The following is a 24,387-nucleotide window of genomic DNA, read 5'->3' as shown; positions in this document are numbered from 1 at the left end:
TCTGACCACACAGTCAGCATACCGGGAAAAGATACCCACAGCCTCAACAAGTCATAACGGATATCCCGAATGAGTTCCCTCACGGGTTTTGCCCCCAAATCATTACCCCCCAAGTGAACCACTAAAATATCCGGAGGGCGATCCAGACGGGCGGCGCGGGAGAATTCCGGCAAAAAACTACGCCACGACATACCACGAGTCCCCATCCAACGGATGATCACTGCCTCTCGGCCGAAACCCAGTTGCCTACCATTTGCGCGCGCATCGGCCCGGAGGGCGCCCCAATAAACGAAAGAGTGTCCGACAATCCACGCCAAAAGAGGGGTACGACCTGAAAAACACAACCATAATTAACAATCCGCAAAGACGTCCCTTTTCACCCCGCATTGTTGATTTAATGCCGCACATAAGACAGGTAACGATTAGAACTCCATCTGCCTATTTTCTTGATCACCTCCGGCCCAAGGCCCAAACCATCGGCCTCAGATGCGGCCCCAATCCTAAAAGAATGCGAGCCGAAATTTTCCGGGTTAACACCCAGCAAACCCAAGCCCTTCTTCAAAATGGCTACAAACTGGAAACGTGACAAGAAATCCCCCTCTTGGTGTTGCAACAGAGGGCCTGACCTGACTGATGACAAATTCCAATATGCCTCTAAGCAGCGTTGCGGACACATCCCGCTACCTGCCACCCTTCCTAGCACTACTTTCTTTCCCCTACCTAGCTGATCCGTCTTTGAACGCCTTATCCAAAAGGCAACTCCCCCTTCCCAAAAAACCACATCTTCCGCCAAAAGACCACCTGACCTGTCCTTGCTCGGGGAAACCAATTCACCCAGCCGCAAAGCACCAAAAAACGCTAGAGAAAAGGCCAATTGAAACAGTACCACCTCAAACTGAGATGAACAAATGACGCCCAAGGCCTCCCCTAACCGCTGCAACAACCCAAAAGAAATGGGCCTGCGCTTATCAAAAGTCGAATTACCCTTACGAAAACCTTTCAACGCCTGCCGTATAACAAAGTCCTTTGTGACGTCCCTCAATCCTTGCAACTGAAAACCAAAAGCCAAACCTGCTATAAACTTGTTTAACCTAGACACGGACCAACCCCACTCCACTACCTTACCTACCAGTGCCAATAACGCCATTGCCCTGTCGCTATCTGACTCAGCCGAGCCGCATTGAAACAACCAACTTTCCCACATGGCCCATGACGCCGCATAATCTGACCATGTCCTGTTTGACACCAAGGCTTGGATCAATCGGCCTCCCCTTCCGTAACCACCTGCCACAGATGCAAAGGACATGCTGCTCCTGCCGCCTCCGAATCTGGAGCCAAATCCCGGAATCGGTCCCACTGCAAACGAGACAAAGCATCAGCTATATTGTTCTGAACTCCTGGCACGTGCACCGCCGTAATCCATGCATTCAACTCCAAGCATCTCAGTACCAACTCCCTGACCAACCTAATTACTGGAGGGGAAGAAGAAGATAAGCTGTTAATCACGGCCACCACGCTCGAGTTATCGCAATGGAAACGTACTCGCCGATCACGAAAGCTGTCACCCCAAACAAACACTGACACCACAATCGGGAACAACTCCAACAATGCCAAATTCTTGGTGAGCCCCTTCTTTCGCCAATCCTCTGGCCAAACCCCGACGCTCCATTTTCCTCCACAGTAGGCTCCATAACCAACTCCACCTGCTGCGTCTGTGTAGATCTCGCAATCAAAAGCATTCAGATCCTCCTGCTGAATAAGCGACCTGCCATTATAGCCTTCCAAAAAACGTTGCCAAACAAGAAGGTCCTCCTTATGCTCTCTACCCAAACGAATAAAATGATGAGCCGACCGAACTCCAGCCGTCGCCCTGGACAATCTGCGGCAAAATATCCTGCCCATTGGCATAATACGACAAGCAAAATTCAGGCGGCCCAGCAGCGACTGCAACTCCTTCAATGAAGTCTTCCGCAATTTTCCAATCCGACTCACCTCTCGCTTAAGCAACTCCAACTTATCATCAGGCAACCTACACTCCATTTTCTCAGAATCAATGAGAATCCCTAAGAAACTCAAGACCGTGCAGGGGCCCTCCGTTTTTCCCTGTGCCAAAGGAACACCAAACTGTCCGGCCACCCATTCCATGGTCCCAAGTAAATGACAGCACACTGCTGAATCCGGTGGACCAACAAACAAAAAATCATCCAAATAGTGAATGACAGAAGGAACGGCCGATACATCTCTCACTACCCACTCTAAAAAGGTACTGAAAGTCTCAAACAATGCACAGGAAATAGAACATCCCATAGGCAAACACCTATCCAAGTAAAAACCACCCTCCCACCAACAACCTAACAAAGGAATGCTCTGTGGGTGCACCGGCAAGAGCCTAAATGCCGACTCGATGTCCGTTTTCGCCAGCAATGCTCCAGGCCCGTACATTCGCACCCACCGAACAGCCGCATCAAACGATGTGTAAACAACGGAGCACAACTCCTCCGCAATCCCGTCATTAACCGAGGATCCTTTGGGATATGAAAGATGCTGAATTAGCCGGAACTTGTTCGGCTCCTTCTTGGGCACCACCCCAAGCGGGGAAACAATTACACCAGCCATGGGCAACGAACTAAAAGGCCCCGCCATTCTTCCCATCTCAACCTCTTTTGCCAATTTAGCCGAAACCACCTCCGCATGCAAGCCAGCTGATCTCAAATTTTTTGTAGAAAAAGGAACAACATGCATCGGGTGAGGGATCTTAAACCCCTCAAGAAAACCGTCCCTAATAACCTCCGCCTTTTTAACATCCGGGTATCTACTTAGATAAGGGGCCATCTTTTGAACCCTCACCGGAGTCACCCCCTTGACCGCCACCCACTGATGGCTTACCACGTGATTTCTTGAAACACTTAGCGGCTCCGTGAGAGGCCCCGTTGCAATGGGAGCACACGTGTTTAAATTTACAAGTGGTGCCATACTTGCACTGGCCCTCATTAAACTGCCAGCATGTCCCAGATTTTTCCTTTGAACCCTGAGACCCGTGTCCTCCACTTTGTCCTGACTGCTGACTGCTACCCCCCCCTCCCCCCTGAAAGGACTGCCCATAACGCACCGGAGCCATCACCTTCAGCCACAACCCGATGTCTTTTTGGTCCCACCTTATCTCCGGCCTCACTGCTTTTCGCTGCCTGAACTGTTCATCGTATCTCAGCCAAGCCTGGCCCCCGTAGGTACGATGCGCTTCCCCAATAGCATCCAAATAACAAAACAGGCCCGAGCAATTCTCGGGGAATTTCTCCCCTATAACACTCGCTAGAATGGCAAAGGCCTGCTGCCAGTTAACGAACGTCTGAGGAATAAGGCGCCAACGCCTCTTTTCTTCCTCTTCCTTTTTGCTGTCGTCTTTCTTTCCTTTATCCAAGTTAAATTTTTCTAAAGGAAGGAGAGAGAAAATCTCTACGTATTCATCTTTCCAAATCTTTTCCTTGACTTCTTTCTTCAAATGGGCCCCCAGCGGACCCTCAAAACACACATATACCTCGCCTTTTGCCCTGTCGTCTAACTTAACGGTATCACCTTTTCCCGTTTCCGTTTGTACCGACACCGACACCCCCGCCACAGGAACAGGTGTCCCGCTACCCGAGCTCGCAATCTCGTTCGAACCCCCTGCTACGCCCCCGGCAACCAACACCCAGGCACCAGCGGGCGACGATCCCACACTGTTAGCAACTGAGCTACCCCCGCCCCCATCCAATCTACGCAAAATCTGCGACATACCCGCTAAAAGTTCTCTGACCCCCGGGACCTCATTACAGCCCCCACCCCGCTCCACCACACCCGAAACACCCGGCACTGGGGAAAGACTGGACATGTACTCACGTGGCTGCGCAGGTGCTGTGTCCCCACCAGCCGTGCTTCCTGAATCCTGCTGGTCCATTTCGTCGCGATGTTCGTTCCCGGAATCATCGCTGCCGCTCATCTGCCCCAGGCCTGCGCCCCTGGCCTCCACGTCACCAGGGGGGACCGAGACTGGCGAAGGCGACCGGTCCCTCGACCTCCTGCTGGATCTGGATCTGTCCGGCTCCGTGATTCCTCTGCCTCCAGCCGCTGGACCGTCTCCTCTGGACGCCGCTCCTGCGGCCCGACCGCGACCCGCTCCTAACCGTGATGCCGCCGCTGTCCTGCCCGATAGTCTGCTCTGCCGTCCTGTCGCAGAGCCAGGTGCACTGGGGGGATGGGATCCGGGTGCCCCCGCCGCCATTGCGCCCGCCGCGATACTCCCCGGCTCCTGCCTGGTGGATGCTGCCACCGCCGCTGGGCTCCTTCCCCGTCCCCCCGCTCGTGTTGCCGCCACCGCGGGAGGTGCTCCCCGGCGGGTAGAAGCTGCTGCTATCGGTGCTGCGGCGCCGCCGCGCCCTCTGCTAGGCCGCACCGGAAGTGCGGCCCTGACAACCTGTGCAGCGCCGGCGTCCTGCCGCGTCTGCACCGCTCGCCCAGCACCGCGCCGCCTCGCGCCGGCAGGGCCGCCAGGTGGATTCCTGCCGGGGGAGGGGGCGGGCAAGGTGGATCGGCCGCGTCCCCCAGCCCCCGCAGGGTCCCTGGAGGGGCTCCGCGGCCTGCGCCTGCCGCGCGGTGTAGTGTCGGGGGACAGCCTGTCTGGCGGCCTAGACCGCCTGGTTCTGCTGCCCCGGCTCCCGCTGTCCTGGCTCCCACTGCCTCCGAGCAGCCCTGTGAGCTGCTCCTCCAGCCATCCGGCCCTCCTGGAACTGGCCTCCCGACGAAGCTGAGCTACCAGGCTGTCCACAGAAGACATGGTGAGAGGGATGTGGCAGCAGGTCCACTCACTTCGCCCGTCTAAGGTAACTGATCTCCCCTTTTCCCGCACTTTCCCAAGCCCCCACCTCCCTTTTTGCATAAATCCCCACCCCAAATCCTACTCTTCCAATCCCCGGGCCCCTTTACTCAATAACACCTTTATTTTTAAAAGAAAACCTACTGCACTGCTCCCATGGCAACGCAGTCATGTGGGGGCCTCCTTTTAGCTGCGCCCCATACAGCCCCCCCTCTTGGCAAGGCTTTGACGTGGTGGTCTCTTAATTTTTGCCAGAGCTGTATATTTCCCCTTCACCCCTCATGTAGTGTTCAGAAACAAGCAGTTACAAAAGCCCAAGGGCCACATCATTGGGCAGCGTGCAGTGAGCACAGGTTGGGCAGCCTGACATTGTACTACTAATGCCAGAATACCAAGCTGGTCTCACTACTTGAAGAAGTTACCTCTACAGGCCTGCACTGATCAGTGAAAGCAGGGCTGTGGCAATGACTTCTTCCAGCAGTAAGAACAAGTCAGTAGTCTTGCATTAAAAGTACAATGTAAGGCTGCGTGACCTGTGCTCACCACCGATGTCTCCACTGCAGTGTTGAAGCACAATGGTAAAATAATCACACTGCTGTGCTCTGAATACTGACTCCTCTGCGAAGTGTAAAGACTCATTCAGAACTGTGATGCCACAACATCTGAATAAGGCTTTACACCGACCGAGCAGAGCCAAGTATCTAATTCAGTCATGTGTGATACAGTGAGTAGCGTAGCACCAACTAAAAAAAATTGGCGCTGCCAGTCAACTTCAGTGACTTTGTCCACATCTAAGTATCGCATTGCAGTCACCAACAAAATGGCGCTGCACTGTGAAACAATGCGGCGCCCCAGGGTCCTGGTCATCGCAGTGGTAGTGCTTTCCTCTCGGATAGAGTGATGCTACATTTGAAGGCAAAGATGGATAACTGCATCCAGGTATCACAAACATGCAACACATTTCACACTCCAGACCACCAGGGGGAGCTTCTGCTCCTATTTATTAGGTCACTATATATATATATATATATATATATATATACTGGTAGTCTGTAGGGAAAGTTGGTTAGTTTCAGACAGGAGTTCTGGCAGAACATTCCAGACCTGAGTCTGAGGTGGACAGAGGGTCCAAGGAGCCTTGCATGCCCTTAGAAAGAGAAAGAGACATTCAGAAGGCAGAACTGTATTGCAGACAGCGTGAAGGAAGTCATAGCAAAGGAGATGATGCCACAAGGGAACCAGCCCTGCACAGGCTGCCTCCTTCTGAGGCGCAGAATCCCAGTGGCCGGAAATCCGAGGGAGTAAGGACCTTTATGCTTTGCTCCAGAGACCGGCAGGACAGCTAATTGCAAGTTACCTGTCTGCCCTACACCCAGGAGGCACGTTGGCAACCCTTGGAGGCCGGGGCGTGCTAGAGTCCCTATAAACAACCTCAAGTCACCAGTCATACGGGTTTGTCCTATTCAACTACGGGGGACAGAGAGAGAGAAACTCCACATCTGTGAGACCCTTATGTGAAGCCATAGGCAGTAAGGGACTACACCACTGCAGCGCAAGGGAAGGCTACTGATTTCCACCTGGACAAGGGAACTCTGGACTTGCCTCCAAACTGGCCGGACTCTGCCTGCCCTGTGGTCTGGTGCCCTGGACTGTGGATGCTGAAGTCTTCAGTAAAGGTAAAGAGACCGCAACCTTGTGTCCTCGTTCTTCTCTGCGCCTCTCACCATCCACCATCTACACACCAGGAAACCCTGGGGACATACTTCACCTGTGGGAAGGTACACCATCTAGCTGCCATAACATCACCCCAGCGGACCCCGTAAAGCAGCGTCGGTCACCCTGACCGAATACCACAGTTGGCGTCACGAACACAAAGCTTTCTCCTTTAAAGACCTTTCCCTTTTACACGGATGTCCCAGGGCCACGGACTGGTTCAGCCACCGTGACATCCCCCCTGCGAACCGCAGGACCCGGTACCGAGTACCCCATGGCCCCATGGGGGCGATCCAACAACACTTTATTCTGTCATCCTTTTGCAAGCGCCCAGAATGGAAAGAATTAAATCAGACACTTGCGTGCAGATCCTGACCACTTTTACTGTAGTCGTAATGCAAACGCTTAGTACACTAGGTTTTCATTGGAAATTTTCAACAAGCGAGAATAGCAGCACAGTAGTATGACATTCAGCTCACGCTCGCAGCAGAGCAGGAGCCGAGGGTCACCAGCATATGGCTGTTGTGATTCCACCCTTACCCAGTGACTCTGGAGTTGGAAAATGACTGCCGTACAAACTGTGCTCCACTGGGTACCTCTGTTCAGTGATGGCCCAAGTACTGACACCACTGTACAGGGTGTGATAATCTGTAAAATGTCATAGTTTATAGAGCAGTATGGGGAATTTGACATTGCATTATTAACCACAGGTATTATGTTATTAGACATATCTTTATTTAAAATAGTCAATTTTTTCATTGGTCACAGGTATATCTTAGCTCCAGACATGGAGTTTGGGTTTTACAGCGACTTGCAAAAGGAGGACTTCCTTTTGATTTGGAATTCATACGTCGTTTCCCGAATTGGATCAACAATATACTGCCAGCAGCTGTGTCTCGATGGATGTTAAAGAAATACATGAATGATCAATTTAACCATGAATTATACAACATACAACCAGAGGGGTAAATGAAAGCACATGCTGATGTGGAATGTGCACACTTCATTCATATTGTGAATATGAACACCCTTGACACCTTTTTGTAAATTTTATATAATGGGTTCAAAATTATAATTACATTTTTAATTCATATTTATAGTGCTTAAATTGAAAAATTCCTAATGCAGAAATTTAAGGCCTCTTGCATAAACCTAATTCAGTTATATCTATCCCCAGTAGAAATAGCATTGGAGCTTACTGCATACCGTGACATTGAACCTATTACTAAGACTGTATGCAATAATTGTGCAAACTTCCTCTTGCCGTGTTAGTAAAGAGTTTATCCAAGACTTTTTTTCTTTAACTATGGGCTTAAAAGCTGGCAGGACCTATCAGACAATTGTGCCCAGCGCCAAACTTTGCCAATAGAGCGGTCACAGGTTTCTCTTGCCAGCGATTGTGGCTTCCACTTCACATCGACAGAGCAGCGGCTTTTTTTCTACTCTGCTCTGCCGAGTGGGTGTGATGCTGATTGACAGCCATCTCCTCTCTGCCTAACTACAGGTAGCCAGCTGTCAGCATGAAAATGGCAATCGTGCCCCCATTGAACGTGCAGACCGGAAGAGGAAGAGCTGCTGTATTGATGTTGAGTGGCTGTATCGCTGGCGGGAGCAGGCAATGGCCACTCTCAGCCAGCATTGGTAGAACAGGCAGGTAGTTGCTTTCTGCCTTAGTTTTTGAACCCATATAAAGAAAAAAGAAACCTTCTAAGTGGAAAGTCACTTTCATTCTGTGCATACTTTCTGTACTTATTTTCCATAATTTTAAGGCTATGAAATATATATTTAGGTGAATGCACATAATGTTTCTCGCAATTAAGAAGTGTGAAAATATATACAGTGTGTCCGTAAAGTCATGGTGCACTTTTGACCAGTCACTGGAAAGCAACAAAAAACGATAGAAATGTGAAATCTGCTCCAAATGAAAGAAAAACTCTCCCAGTTGCATACCTATTCAGTGCAGGTCGATGTGGGCTCCATTTGTTGCCTTACACACATCAACGTGAAGTTCTTGCCACACACGGGTAAGGACATCTGGTGCAACAGAGTGAGTAACATCTGTGATTCTCTGTTTTATGGAAGGTCGCCTCATCGCTAAACAATCTTCTGCAAAAATCTTGCATCATTGTCGATCTCATGAAGCATATCTGTAGCAAACAAGCATCGTTTGGGTCAATCTGCTGCAATTTGTACCCCGTAATACAGAGACGTTTCTTTAACACCTTATGAACTGTAGTTTTGCTTAGGTGTATTTGTCGAGCACACACACGCACAGATTAGTTAGGGCTCCTTAGGTAGCTATCCCTTATAGCCTCTACAGACTCATCACTTACTGCCTACCAAAATGCGGTTTCTCCACCAAACTGCTGGTTTCCTTCAACTGTTTATCCCACAGAGTAATGTTAGTCTTATGTGGTAGCGTTTCGTTATAAACTCGCCGATATTCACGTATCACTTTGGTCACGGATTCGAATTTAGCGAGCCACAGAACACACTGAACTTTCCTCTGTACCATCCACATCTCGACTGGCATGGAAAACCACACAGCTGGCGTAAGCTTGTGGTTACATGATGTCACAGACCTGGTAGTGTATTAATCAGAGTTCAGTTTATCAGGGGTTAATCTGACTGGGGGCTCAGCAACAGCTTAAATGAGTTTGTGTTTGATTGGTTCTTGTTATCTCTCCTTATGAACAGGTCTGATATGATTGGGCCAGAGAAAGGTCGCCAAAATGTAAACTATAAATAGATGCTGTGTCAAAAGTGCACCATGACTTTACGGACACTGTATGTACATTTTAAACCTATATGAAGAAAATCAAAAATCCTAATTTGTCCCGACGGCAGTAACATCTTACAAATGAGGGATTATTTTTAGAAACAAAGATAACCGGTGCTGTAAATCTTATATTTAGCATTTTCTTATCTATATCTCATTTAAGATGTAGGTCAGATTATTTCCAGCAATTCAAGATAATCAGCATTGTGGAATTTAATATAAACTGCAGATAATTTTTTAGAATTACTTCATATCTATCACACTATCCGATGCTAGGGATTGCTACTAATGATCAGCGAGCGTGCTTTGATATAGCGTTATCTGAGCATGCTTGGGTGTGATCGGAGTATTGTGGGGGCTTGAGCAATATGTTCGAGTCCCCACAGCTGCATGATTCTCAGCTGTTAGGGAATCTCAGCATGTGTTGCAGCTGTCTAACAAACAGGCAATTCCTGAATCTGTTGCAGCTGTCTAACAGCTGAGAATCATGCAGCCGTGGGGACTCGAACATATTAGGCTGGAGTCACACTCGGCGTAAGACAATACCGAACGTATTCTATGTCTGTAATACGCGCGCAATACGCCAAAATGTCCCAGAAATCTATTTCCGTAGTTAATGCGTAGCCTAGGTGTGGTCGCGTATTTTGCGCATGTGCTGCTGCGTGTGTAATCCGTATGTGATCCGTATGGCGTATTTTTCACGCAGCATCACAAAATGGACATTTAATGGTTTTCAGGCCTGCAAAACATTGAAATCATCATTAACAACACTATTTAAGCCCTCTACAACAGGTGGAACCCTCCCATGTGCCCTATTTGTTCTGGAGCTTCTTTTGGCTGTGTTGCTTTCACCTTACAAACATGTCTGACCATGTGTATTTAAGCACAACTCAGCGGGTGTTACTTCACTGGGTGTTGTCACGTCGCTTTGGACAGCCATATCCGGTCAATGTTGATCCGCGAAGGAGGGGACGGAGATTGTGGGTGCATCCTCTATTGACCCAAGGCCAGAGTAAAGGACATTTTCAGAGGCTATATTCAGCTTTGAGGTCACATCCTGCCAAGTTTTACCTGTATAGTCGCATGACCATCAGGACTTTTGATATGTTGTTGGAGATCTTACGTCCTGGGCTCACCTATCAGGACACAAGGATGAGAAAAGCCATCTCTGCTGAGGAGCGTCTGCTCCTAACCTTACGGTATGTATTCAACATTCTCACATACTGTATGTTGATGATATTTTTTTCTATGTGTTGGCTTCTAGTAGTTTTCTGTAAGTTTATGTTGACATTATGGCCCAAGCACATCACAAAAAATGTGGTTAATGTTGTATGAAAGTAACCATGGGAATTCGAAAATTTTAGATTGGACATAAAGTCTTTGTAAATATACTATATATGTTTTCTTTGGACTCATGTTTAATATTTCTATTTTTGTTGTTTTTTTTCTTTCAGCTTCCTGGCCACAGGCTTGTCCTATGCGGGACTACACTTGGAGTTCCTTATTGGGCGTTCTACAATTTCAGGCATTGTTCGTAAAACCTGTTTCCAAATATGGGAGAAGCTTCATGATGTGGTTATGCCTGAGCCCAAACAGGAGGATTGGCTAAAAATCGCCAGTGGTTTCGAGGACACTTGTGACTTCCCTAACTGCATTGGAGCTGTGGATGGGAAACCTATTAGGGTGCGTAAGCCGCCGAACTCTGGTTCCCAATTCTACAATTATAAGCAGTTTTTCTCTGTAGTTCTGTTAGCTGTTGCTGACAGTAACTACAGGTTTATAATTGTAGACATTGGGGCCTATGGGCGAACTGGAGACTGTAGGGTGTTCAATGCGTCCATAATGGGTTGGCAGCTACGTGATAACCAGCTAAACCTCCCACCACCACAACAACTCCCAGGATCCAATGCGGAAGCAGTGCCTTTTGTTTTGGTTGGAGATGAGGCTTTCCAACTTACGAGGCATGTCATGAGGCCTTATCCCAGGCGCAACCTGGACCACCGGCGGAGGGTCTTTAATCTGAGACTTTCCAGGGTGCAGAGACTGGTGGAATGTGCCTTTGGGATTCTTGTTGCCAAATGGCGTGTTCTTCAGTCTGCCATTCAGCTAGGTGAGGCTACAATCAATGAAGTTATCAAAGCCTGTGTTATTTTACATAATTTTACACGCATACATGATTGTTCCTCACCCAATATTGATGTTAACCTCATGAACAATGTTATTCTGCCTACCCCATATGTCCCTCCTCCGCGTCGTCCCATTTCTGGCCTCAAAGTTCGAGATGTTTTCACCAATTATTTTTTAAGTCCTCAAGGTGCTACTCCCTGGCAAGAATAGGCAATTTAGTATGTTTAGTTTTCTATATAAAATCTTTTGCTTACCCTTTTCAAAAATCAGTCTTTTGTATTGCTTAAATTTTCATATGGTTATGATCCTATCATGTGTGTGTGATGAAATAATGAATTGTCCACAACCAGATGTTGCTTTTTTGCAAAATACTTTAAACAATATTTGAGTGTTGGTTATTGTTTTGTCATAACCTTTTTTTTTTACAAATATTTTCATTACCCTTTTTTTGGGGGGGCCAATATAAACATACTACATCAGCAGCATTACAAAGTGCTATGTCAGTACAAACAACCTCAAGATTGTATAAAAAAAAAAAGGAAAAACAAGATAAAAAAACAAATAAAACAAAAATAAAAAATCACAAGTCTTGGTAGGTATGTGGTGGAGATGTGGATTGCTCTGGGTCCTCATCAGGTGGCCTTTGTAGGCCCAATTGTCCTGCACCCTGTGAGGATGTGGTAGTGGCTGGCGGAAAAATATGCCTGGGATGATGCTGGACAGTTGGCATATTTTGGAAAGGATTTCTAGGTAACCCCTGATGTTGCTGACCATATGGCCTGGAATCATACCCCAAACCAAAATGGCCATATTGTCCAAACCCAGGTTGGGACCAGCCTCCAGCATTGGGTGTGGACAAGTGGCCATATTGGGATGGTTGACGATATCCGGCCATATGGTACTGAGGTTGCCATGGTGGGTTGGGTGTGGGTTGTCGTTGAGGTGTTGGCTGACGTGGAGGGGGTGCTTCAGATCCCTCATGAGCATGCATGCCTTGTAATCTCTGAGGCCGCTGGATATTTTGAGGTGACATCTGCCACTGTTCAATAAATTCCATAAGTTGGTATGGGTTATTTGGGGGGGTGCATGCATCAATCAGGATCTGAATGCACCCTCTCACACGAAGCCTCAACTCACGTTCTATTGGCCTTAAGTACCGGGCAAGGCTCCTGGTAAAGCCCTCCTCCCCATCATCCTCACGAACCCTTGCCAGATAGTTCATCACACCAGCATCCACGTTTCTCTGGCTTTGGATAAGCTCTCTCCTGCGGCGAGCACGCTGTGAAAAGACTGCAGCCTGTGGTGAGCACTCCAGGGCAACAGTAGGGCTGCTGCTGTTTCCAGGGTCATCCTGGCTAGGTGGTGGTGCTGCTGCTGCTGATGATGACAACTGTGGGGCCTCTTGCTGTTGTTCTGGCTCTGCTGGAGCTGGCTGGCCAGATGAGGAGGATCCTTGAGGGATGGAGCCTGAGGGAGCAGAAGATGGACCAGCCACCTCTTCGCCTTCACCCACTGGGTCTATGACCAATTCTGAGCCAGAGCCTGTCTCCCTGTCAGTAAGGTTGGACTGTGTTCTGTAAAGAAAAATGTTTTTGAGTACAAATGTTTGTTTTAGTAATTTAAAAAAGGGGTTGTGATGTTTGTACTTACGGCCTGAGGTCCATGCTGGGGTTCAAAAAAGTGAGCCGGTCAAAATAAATATATTTTTTTTTTCTTGGGTGGTGCGCCTGCCCCACTCCTCTCCCGCTGTTGCCTCTCCCTCCTATATTGGTCGCGGATGCTCCGCCATCGGGTTGTAACATCACCCACTGAAACAACAAATATTACACACATTGATTAGCCCATTATGCAGAGTGGTCTCACAAGGTGTAATTGACTACACCCATTTTATTTTAGCATAGGAATATGCATTTTTAGAAGACATTTATTAGTTAATTTGCAAACACAAGACCATTCTAAAGTAAGGCCACAAGGACACAGTCCGCTACCCTTTATCCCAGAAAGAACAATTACTTGCAAACAATGTTAGTAAGGGACATCTGTTAAAAACCTTATTGAAATCCGTTTAGCATATACTACACCATGTATGTACTGGTGTGCTGTAAATTAATATGGGTATTCATTAATAAAATCAATTTTAAAAAATCAAAGTACTAAGGTCCTGATGTTTAACAAGAACATTAAATTTCAAACATGGGTGTACTTACTTATTTGCCACTGTGCCGCACGTGGCTGCTGCTCATAATTTGGGAAGAGTGACCCATACACTCCTCCATGCTGCCTCTTTTTGTGCCCTGTTGGCATAGTTGGGATCCCTCTGATCCCAGATAACAGGCCTTTCTTGCACCAAGATGATGAGGAGATCAACATTTATGATGTGTGCCATCTTGAAGATCTCACTCGGTGGAGGCGTGCAGCAGACTTCCGGGTTCACTGTCTGGCTTTTTCTGCTAATTAGCATGTCTCACCTGCCTGATTGAGGCCTTTGGACATTTCCGGACATCTGCCAGTGAGTAGCGTATTTCTCGCAAGTCACACGCATGGTCCGTATGCATTCCGCATTTTACGCTCCCCCATAGACTTTCATTGGCGTATTTTTCGCGCAATACGCTGACAATCGCAGCAAGCTGCGATTTGTTACGGCCGTAGAAAGCCGTATAATATGGATCCGTAATATACGGCTGATAGGAGCAGACCCATTGAGAATAATTGTGCCGTTTGTTTTGCGAGTTTTACGGACGTATTTTCTGCGCTCTTACGTCGGTAAAACTCGCGTGTGACTCCAGCCTTACTCAAGCCCCCGCAATACTCCCATCACACCCGAGCATGCTTGGATAACGCTTTATCAGAGCACGCTCGCTCATCACTAGATTCTACCAATCCTACTCCTTAGTATTGCACAATGAATAAATTGTCTCTCTTCTCACTTGGTCTTATAATTTCAAGAATTAAAAGGATTTTCTCATTTTACATGTTTTCATGGGCAATTGGTTTTCCCAAGGTAATAATTAAAACCCGAGTTACTTGCTCTCTGCAAGTCCAGCAATGATTATCTGCTACCAAAGCAGCTCTTTGCTGACGGACTGCAGCGTTGATGTCACAACATCACATATGAAGACTGCAAACAATCACTGTGCTGAGCGGCACTTTGCATGTACAGTGGCTTCAGCCTTGCGCCTAGTAATTGGCTGTAGTCTGGGCATTACAGCAGTTGCGATTTAGGAAGGAAATGTGACTAACGTGTTCAGGGGAAACCTACAAATATTACGGTTTTATTAATGTGATACATACATGCTGTAGTTTGTTTTACTAAATGCTTGATTTCTGTACAATTATCTCCTGTTCCTGTATTTTACCTTGCTCATATTAGTATTGATTTAATCGCAGAATTGCATGGAAAGAGCCTTTGGTCAATGAAGAACTTCCAAGCCGTATTTTGTCTGGTTCAATCATGGTCAAGCCACATGTGACAAAGTTCACCGAGACATCAGTCTATTTTGCAGATGGATCTGTTGTGGACAATCTTGACGTGGTTTTGCTCGCCACAGGTTATGACTACAGTTTCCCTTTTCTGGATGAAGCTATTGTTAAAAAGGATGAAACCAAAGGATCGTTTTATAAAAAGATTGTCCCGCTGGGGATTGAAAAGCCTACAATAGCATTCATTTCATTCGTCCTCCCTATTGGGCCAACCATGGTGGTGGCTGAACTTCAGTCTCGATGGGCAACTAAACTTTTCAAGGGTAAGTAATTCTTATAGGGAATCTGTCAGTAGGTTGTTGCTATGTAATTGGAGAGCAACCTGATGTAGAGCCAGAGACTCTGATTCCAGTGATTCATCACAAACTGGGCTGCTTGTTGTATTTCATGTTTTCTCTGCCCCCGAGGAAGTGAAAGTGCAACGTGCGTCGGGGCTTTGGTGCAACATGCAGACCTCTTAAAAATGGGTAAGAGGGCTTCCTTCATCTTTTATGAGTATTGGCTACTTTCTGATAGGTACGCTTTCCTGTAATAGTTACCTCCAGCTGTGCATTAGAGCATATTATGGAGTTACTATAGCCAAATTTGTTATGTCTGATTACACCTGTGCTTGCATTTGATTCAGTGCAAATTGCACAGCAGTATATTGGGTATCCTTTTGGTCTTTCCAATACCTCTTTCCCCATTTACTTGTGCTTAAGGACTTTCATAAATTTGATATTTATCTAGTCACTTGTATATTATGGTGTTCCCTAGCCTAATTAAGACATGCCTGTATGGTCGCACCATGGTTGTATCGTTGCCCGCCTGTTTTCATTAGGCTTATGCTCATTGCGTGGAGTAACTGATATCATTATGCCCTGTTTATAAGACATTCAATAAAGATTTTTTGTATTTTGATATAAACAAGGCTGAGGTTGAATTTGTGACCCTACTCACACACATTTACCTCTTGGTTTAGCCATTTGAGCTCCCAAATATTCTTTATTGATGACAATGTTTTCTCTTCTGTAGATATAGCAGTGTTCAGATTGTTGAACCCTGTATAATCCCACCCACTCACTAATTGGCAGGTTCCTGTATATACTTCACTTAACCAATGAGCTGCCAATTAATGGGAGGGGGGTTACACAGATTAGTTAGACTGCTTGGCACACGATACCTAGTCTTTCAGTGATAATTTCCTGCTGATAAAATACGGATTGTGTTGAAACCACAGCAATGAGCTGAGGAAGTGACATAGGAAAAACCTGCTGACAGATTCCATTTAAACACTTATAGAAGTAAATATCATCATAAACAAAAATTTGTCTTTTGGTGTAAACTAGTAATTATTTTTTAATTGTTTTTCAGGATTACACAAACTTCCAAGCTCTGAGGGAATAAAAAATGAGATGCTAAAGGATGAACGGCTTAGAAAGAAATGGTAAGTTTAAAGACTGATCCCAATTTGTAGACCCTTAGGCTGTATTCATATACTGTGCCACTGCGTGTGATAGTCTAAACATGCCAATCTGCAATAAAGCGCGTGAGTTACAGCAAAAGATTCAGGTCAGATTTTAGAGTAAAAACTTAGGTCCCGATTTATTAAAGTGATCTGATGTAAAACACTTTGAAAAGCTGTGACTGCGGAGACCCGTGTGACGTAAATAGTGCCTTCCCCCCCTACCATTGATCCCGAAAAGACAACACGAACAGGCTTAGATGGGTTGAACTAGTCGGTCACAGTTTATTAATTTGATAAGCAGGGAGGGGCAAATTACATTTTGCAATGGGCTCACAGCCGTGGGCCCAGTCTGCGACCGACAGGCGGCCAGCCAATGAGCGGCTACGAAGCTTCGTCCCTCCCTCCACTTCCGCTGTGACTTAAAAATAACAGTATTATTATCGTCAGCTTTAAGTTTCAAGTATTAAAAACATTTTTTAAACGTCACAAAAACATTAGTTATCAATTGTAAATTGGGTGAATGCATTCAGAACAGCAGGGAATGTGTCATGTGTACGAAGGGGACCTGAGAGAAGGATTACAACACCACAAAACATCGAGAGAGTTAGAGCAGCAGTACTGCAATCTCCGAAACGCTCTGCTCGGAAGCAATCATTTGCTCTTGGCATTTCAAGACGTTCTCTCCACCGGATTCTTCATGATGAACTGAATTTTCACCCGTATAAGGTGTGCGTGGTCCAACATTTGTCAGCATGGGACTATTTGACACGGCGGACCTCTTGTGAAGACATGTTAGCAACGATACCCCGTGACGCAATTGTGTTTTTTTCTGATGAGGCACATTTTCACCTCATTTTCACTGTGTGGTGCGCCATATCACGAGTAGGCATCATTGGTCCTTACTTTTTTCAGGATAATGGTCGTGCCATAACTGTGAACTCCGAACGGTACTTGTCTATGATACAGGATTATTTTCAGCCGGCTCTTGAGGCAATGGAACTAGAGGATACATGGTTCCAACAGGATGGTGCCACTGCACACACAGCGAGGGTTACCATGAATTGTTTGAGGCAAATGTTTCCTGGACGGCTTATCTCTTTGAGGGGAGATGTGAACTGGCCAGCACGCTCACCAGATTTAGCCCCATGCGATTTTTTCCTTTGGGGTTACCTGAAGTCTAAGGTGTATATCAACCGTCCCAACACCTTGGAAGACCTAAGGAACAATATTGAAGCTGAAATTGGCAGAATACCAGTGGACATGCTTGTTAGAGTTCATGAAAACTTCAGAAAACGTATGCAGCAGTGTGTGGATAGCGAAGGTCGACATTTGCCAGATACACTATTTAAAACCATGTAATTTAAAAATTCCATTACTGTTCAGTATAATTAAAATATAAAATAAATTTTTCTAATGATCATAATTTTTTTATTTCATTCCCAAATCAGCAAATTACCGCGCTCCACCCTGTATGTAGGGGAGGGAAGGTGGGACAATTTCTTCCAGAGGGTCAGCTGGGGAGAAAGAGGAAGGAACTGACCCCAGCACCTGGATTTAACCCTTGTGGGTGTGGCCGGATGCCCCTTCCTCTCTCTTCCCGTTGGTCAGGTGGGCGTCCCAATTAGTGCATCACCTGGGGGAGTAGTGTGAGGGGGGAATAGGCGCTGCATGGTGTTTCCTATTAGCTTCTTCCATAAGGGGCTCCGCAGTCCGAGGCACATTCCCTATGTGGTACCGTGCCTGCCAAAAATTTGGGTGCAACATGAGGTAACAGGAAAATGGTGAGACTTTTCGAGTTTTCAAGGCAGTTTTAGTGAAGGTAGAACAGGGCGTTGCGATACCTGCTTATAAAATGGTCTCTGACTGCAGTAAGGCTTGTGTTGAGGAGCACAGAGAAGAAAAACACTAATAAGATGCACCTGATTCATTAAAAGGGAGTCTGTTCACACACAGTGACTGTTCAGACGAAGTACAAGCACCCTGTGCACCCTTGACGCAGCCAAACATTTAAGTGCACCTTCCCAACAAACTTGTTTTCCATTCATATCTGCCCTTCTCTGGCTTTTTAAAGCAAGATCTGTCAATCAACAAAGCACCTGTACTTGGATTGAAGTCATCTTGCACTAACAGGCTTCCTACAAGAGATGTGTGTCCTCCCTTCTGTAATGTCCCGGATCCTAGTCTCCATTCTGTAGTAGTGTTCTCCATCTCCTAATAATGTCCCCCATGCTGGACCCCATCTTGTCATAATATCCTCCGTCTGGCACTCTCCACATATACAATCAAAGAATAAAAACTATTATTTTACCCTTCCCACTCACATGAGGACCAGCGTCCTTTCCCTTCTCCATAGCCAGTGTGAGGTTGGGGCTTGTTGCTTTGCTGTGAAGTTACAGGGGCAACAATGCAAAATGCTATATCCAACCATCTTCAATTTCACCAACTTCATCAGGCACAAAAGGCTAGCAATATCTTCAAATAAATTCATGATCTTCCATTACCACAATTTTCTTTACCATCATCATAATTTTTGGTTAAAGTTTGCATTTTATGTGCATTAACGGGTATGCATTCTACTCAAAAACATACCTATAAAAGAGAAAAATCAGACAAACTGAACATTTTTGCAGTGGTCTCTTAATTTTTGCCAGAGCTGTACATAAAAATGATGGGCATCTATCAATGTCTTAATATTTTTCTTTAAAATTATCCCAACTTTATGCAAAAATAATAATTTTGTGTTTTTTGACTTGTGTGAACTTCCTTAGTAAGACATTTTATGGGGTTCCTTGATTACCATTACCTCATTTTTTTTTTTTTGCTAAAATGAAGCTTTATGGTTCTTTGACTAGTGTAAGTTCTCCTGATACGTCCATCCCACGACTGGGACCATAAAAGGCTGTTCCCTTCCCTACCCAGGGAAGAAGAGAGTTGTAGCATACTGTAAAACACCAAAGTAACAAGGAAATGCGAAACATACAAATATGTACACATGTAAGAGTGATGCATCGAGGAGTGGGGGATTGGGTTAAACCAAAGTAGGAGAAGAAAGGGAATTATCACACACTTAAAACCTGGCAACAGTCACAGCTAAATCCACCAAATGCCTTCTCAAATAACAACCCCCAACAACCTCCAGCCATGCAGCATAAGCTAACTCTGACAAGGAGTGCTAGCCAGGACCCAGATTATATAGGAGATGGGAGTGGCTAACAGTGCACAGCTGAGAGCCTAAGCACTCCAGGAGCTATCAACAGAGCAGATTAACCCCTGCACTGCCAAAAGAAATTTACACCTTTTAATTAGAAGGTTAAGTCCTTCTAATCAGTGCAAGAATAGGAGAAATCACACTGTGGTCTTTTGACTCGTCTCTGTCACGGTAAACCTGGGGCAGCTATACTCTGATGGATGTGAAAACTGCCACTAGAACAGGTCTATCACTTAGGATAAATACCACAAGTCTTTTCACAGCTTGAAACAAGGAACAGAATGTTATGTATGTAAATGATACGAAGCACCTCTGTGTGGAGCCAACGTACTGTACTTATTTCTTCACATATGACTACATGCACATTGATGAAAAAAAGCGTGCAGTGTTTTGGACATTTGACTCTGTCTCCATACCTCATCATGCACTACAGCTTCAAATGTGAAACTACCATAACTTTATAGACAATCATCTTGGCTATCATGCATAAATTTGACTTGCAACTATTTAGCATATAGTTAGTTATGTAGATCGTCATATTCCTGCATTGTTACTATTTTGCTCCTGGTGGTGGAAACATCTTTTTCTTCCTGTATATTACAAATTACAACCTTTTCTCATATTTACTAATTGCTCAGTATGTTATTAGGTTGATTCCCAAGTGGAAGGTCACTGGTTTCAATCAAGTAGCAGTTAGGCTAGGTTCACATTGCGTTAATGGGTTAGGCTACGTTCACACTAGCGTTGTGCGCCGCTGCGTCAGCGACGCAACACACAACGCACGCAAAAACGCCGCAAAACGCACGCAAAAACGATGCGTTTTGCGACGCATGCGTCGGTTTTTGCCGAAATTTGGACGCAAGAAAAATGCAACTTGTTGCGTTTTCTTGGTCCGACGCTAGCGGCAAAAAAGACGCATGCGTCGCACAACGCAACAAAAAAACGCATGCGTCCCCCATGTTAAATATAGGGACGCATGCGTCGCCGCTGCGTCGCCCGACGCAAACTAGCATAACGCTAGTGTGAACGTAGACTTAACGCTAACGGACTGCGTTGCATGGCAAAAATGTCGCAATTAACGCCGTGCAACGGGTCCGTTAGCGCACCCATTGACAGCAATGTGATTTCTGCCTGTAGCGCATGCCATTTTCGGCACGCGCTAGCGATGTGCCGTTCTTTTGTGACGGACCTCGGACGCAGCTTGCAGCATCTGAGGTGCGTCCGAGGTCTGTCCCTCACTAGCGCAGATCGGGGATCTGCGCTAGCGGAGACGCCGACCCTAAACAAACATTGCGTTAGCGCAATCCGCTAGCGCTATGCGCTTAACGGATTGCCCTAACGCAATGTGAACCTAGCCTTATGAAGATTTCCCATGAATGAGATCCTGACTCCACATTTGTAGCTAGGTTCATATTTCTCAAACGCTGATTCAGCACAATTTTTGCACTATAAGGCTGCTAAAAATTGTTGGGACTATTGATGTCTTTGCCCTATTTTTGGCAAGCTCCAACAAAGTGAACGAAGCTGGGGAAGGACAAGAGCGTGATGGGACTTAGTGACCAATGCTTGTCAAATTCAAGACAAGTGGTGGTATTCTTTGTCCCCGACTATAGTAAGATTTGTGGAGAGGCGCATGCCACTTTATGACTCCCCTGATTCACTAAGAAGCATGAGCCTCTTAATGAATCAGGCACCTTGCACTTCACCGTTGCCTAGTTTTCACGCCGGTCTTGATGAATCGGGGTCTACATTTTTCTCTGAAAAATACCTTTTCCCAGTCCTTGTAGGGATTCTACTGCAAATAGCATTTTCTTATACAAAGTGAATTCATTTTACATACATGATGGACTTATATTTATGTGATGATGTACAAAACCTTATTTAATTCATTGTCATTTTTCTTTATACAATAAGGTTTGCAACGGCTGATAATAACTTTCGTCGTACAGATTACATCCCATACATGGATGATCTAGCCTCAGATATTGGAGTGAAGCTAAACATATGGAAGTTGTTTCTAAAAGACCCAGTTTTGGCATGGAAGGTTGTTTTTGGACCCTGTAATTCTTACCAATTCCGTCTGACTGGTCCAGGAAAATGGGTTGGAGCCCGTGAAGCAATTCTTACCCAATGGCATCGAATAGAAAAACCTCTAAAAACAAGGGTGGTAAAACAAAATCCAGAATCCCACTGGATATCCTTTCTGCCTTGGATATTTTTCCTTGGCATCATACTACTAGCAGTTACCCTAAGGGCTTAATAACAAACTGCATGACATTGATTAAACAGAAAATCAGGTTATCCACTGCTATTCCCATCCTGCCATATTTTGGGGGGAAATTATTTTTGTTTGGAAGATTTTAAATTGCACCAATATTCATGTAGTTATGATATGCTTTGTTCACATCTGTGTTTGCTCTGTTCCACCAGGTTTTTATTGAATGATCAGGTTTTTGGCCAAAAAAGGTTTATGCATGGTCATCTTTCTAAACCTAATGACTCAGTACATACTGTATATAGAAATAGCATAATCTGACTTTTCTTCATTTTCCCCTTCGGAGCATTATGTTTGTTTCATGTTACATTATTTTTTCATATTTTTATTCTCATTTGCTGTAAGGAACTTTCCTGCATTGCTGTGTTTATAGTTATACACCTTATATTTCTTCTGTCTCCACATTAGGTGTCTTTTACCACATCAGGCTCAGATATCAAGAACTTTACACTGTTGTGTATTTAAGTATTTTAACTATGTTTTGTTTGTTGTAAAATATCTTGGATTGGTTATGTAATAAAATTGTATATATTGTTTAATATAATTGTGTACTTTTGTTCATTTTTTTTTTTTTTTTTTTTTAGTCTTCTTACCCTGGGACCTGATCCCAATGTTATATAATCTGCACAAAGAACGAAAATATAGTAAGCCAAAATCATAAAGTATGGAATAAAACAAAGAATTTTATTGATATTTGACTAGTGATGAGTGAACGTGCTCGCCACTACTCGGTACTCGCCCGAGTATCACTATGCTCGGTGCACTCGGCGAGCACCGAAGATTTCCAGGATTATTCGGCGGGAGCTTGGGTCTCTGCCCCGCAATTCTGGTGCTCTTTAGAGCACCAATGACTATGCAGGGATTGTGAGCAATGGACTGTAATGCTGCAGTCATCTTTGTTGTGGTATTACAATGATTGGCTGGCCGCACAGCATCATCAGGTCTGTAATAGACGTAGCCCTGTCCTGTTCGCCGCATTCTGCTCCAGACTTAGTGAGTGTAGGGAGAGCTGCTGCTGAGAGAGGGTCAGAATCGTCTTTTTAACCCCTTCCCGACCTTTCACGCCACGTAGGCGTCATGAAAGTCGGTGCCAATCCGACCCATGACGCCTATGTGGCGTCATGGAAAGATCGCGTCCCTGCAGATCGGGTGAAAGGGTTAACTCCCATTTCACCCGATCTGCAGGGACAGGGGGAGTGGTAGTTTAGCCCCCCGTGGCTACGATCGCTCTGATTGGCTGTTGAAAGTGAAACTGCCAATCAGGGCGATTTGTAATATTTCACCTATTATAACGGGTGAAATATTACAATCCAGCCATGGCCGATGCTGCAATATCATCGGCCATGGCTGGAAACACTGATGTGCCCCCACCCCACCGATCGGCCCCCCAGCCCCCCGATCTGTCGGGTACACTGCTCCGGCTCCCCTCCGTCCTGTGCGCCGCTCCCCCCGTGCTCCAATCACCCTCCCCTGTGCTCCAACCACCCCCGCTGCAGTCCGATCCACCCCCCCTGCAGTCCGATCCACCCCCCCTGCAGTCCGATCCACCCCCCGATGCTCCAATGCACCCCCCCCGTGCTCCGTTCCACCCCTCCCGTTCTCCAATCCACCCCCCCATGCTCCCCACCCCATCATACTTACCGATCCTGCCGGGGTCCGTCCGTCTTCTCCCTGGGCGCCGCCATCTTCCAAAATGGCGGGCGCATGCGCAGTGCGCCCGCCGAATCTGCCGGCCGGCAGATTCGTTCCAAAGTGCATTTTGATCACTGAGATATAATCTCTCAGTGATCAAAATAAAAAAAATAATAAATGACCCCCCCCCCCCCTTTGTCACCCCCATAGATAGGGACAATAAAAAACTAAAGAATTTTTTTTTTTTTCCACTAATGTTAGGGTTAGGGGTAGGGTTAGGGGTAGGATTAGGGTTAGGGGTAGGGCTAGGGTTAGGGTTTTGGTATGTGCACACGTATTCTGGTCCTCTGCGGATTTTTCCGCTGCGGATTTGATAAATCTGCAGTGCTAAACCGCTGCGGATTTATGGCGGATTTACCGCGTTTTTTCTGCGTATTTCACTGCGGTTTTACAACTGCGATTTTCTATTTGAGCAGTTGTAAAACCGCTGCGGAATCCGCAGAAAGAAGTGACATGCTGCGGAATGTAAACCGCTGCGTTTCCGTGCAGTTTTTCCGCAGCATGTGTACAGCGATTTTTGTTTCCCATAGGTTTACATTGAACTGTAAACTCATGGGAAACTGCTGCGGATCCGCAGCGTTTTCTGCAGCGTGTGCACATACCTTTAGAATTAGGCTATGTGCACACGGTGCGGATTTGGCTGCGGATCCGCAGCGGATTGGCCGCTGCGGATTCGCAGCAGTGTTCCATCAGGTTTACAGTACCATGGAAAACCAAATCCGCTGTGCCCATGGTGCGGAAAATACCGCGCGGAAACGCTGCGTTGTATTTTCCGCAGCATGTCAATTCTTTGTGCGGATTCCGCAGCGTTTTACAC

At 46.1% G+C, this 24,387-nt stretch overlaps 1 protein-coding gene across 1 annotated transcript in view; it reads left to right on the top strand.

The window, feature by feature from the left end:
* Nucleotides 1-22,422, top strand: part of LOC138648014 (dimethylaniline monooxygenase [N-oxide-forming] 2-like) — a 95,004-nt gene extending 72,582 nt beyond the window's left edge. Inside the window, exons 6-9 of the mRNA XM_069737470.1 lie at nucleotides 7,331-7,527; nucleotides 14,856-15,211; nucleotides 16,302-16,374; nucleotides 21,518-22,422. Of these exons, the coding sequence (XP_069593571.1) occupies nucleotides 7,331-7,527; nucleotides 14,856-15,211; nucleotides 16,302-16,374; nucleotides 21,518-21,863 (972 nt within the window). The 3' untranslated portion in view covers nucleotides 21,864-22,422. The remainder of the gene's footprint in view (nucleotides 1-7,330; nucleotides 7,528-14,855; nucleotides 15,212-16,301; nucleotides 16,375-21,517) is intronic.
* The last annotated feature ends 1,965 nt before the right edge of the window (nucleotides 22,423-24,387 follow it).

The sequence above is a fragment of the Ranitomeya imitator genome, chromosome 8 (assembly GCF_032444005.1).
Source record: "Ranitomeya imitator isolate aRanImi1 chromosome 8, aRanImi1.pri, whole genome shotgun sequence".
Classification (NCBI taxonomy): Eukaryota; Metazoa; Chordata; class Amphibia; order Anura; family Dendrobatidae; genus Ranitomeya; species Ranitomeya imitator.
Note: the sequence above shows the minus strand (reverse complement) of the source record. Positions and strands in the feature narration are given on the sequence as shown.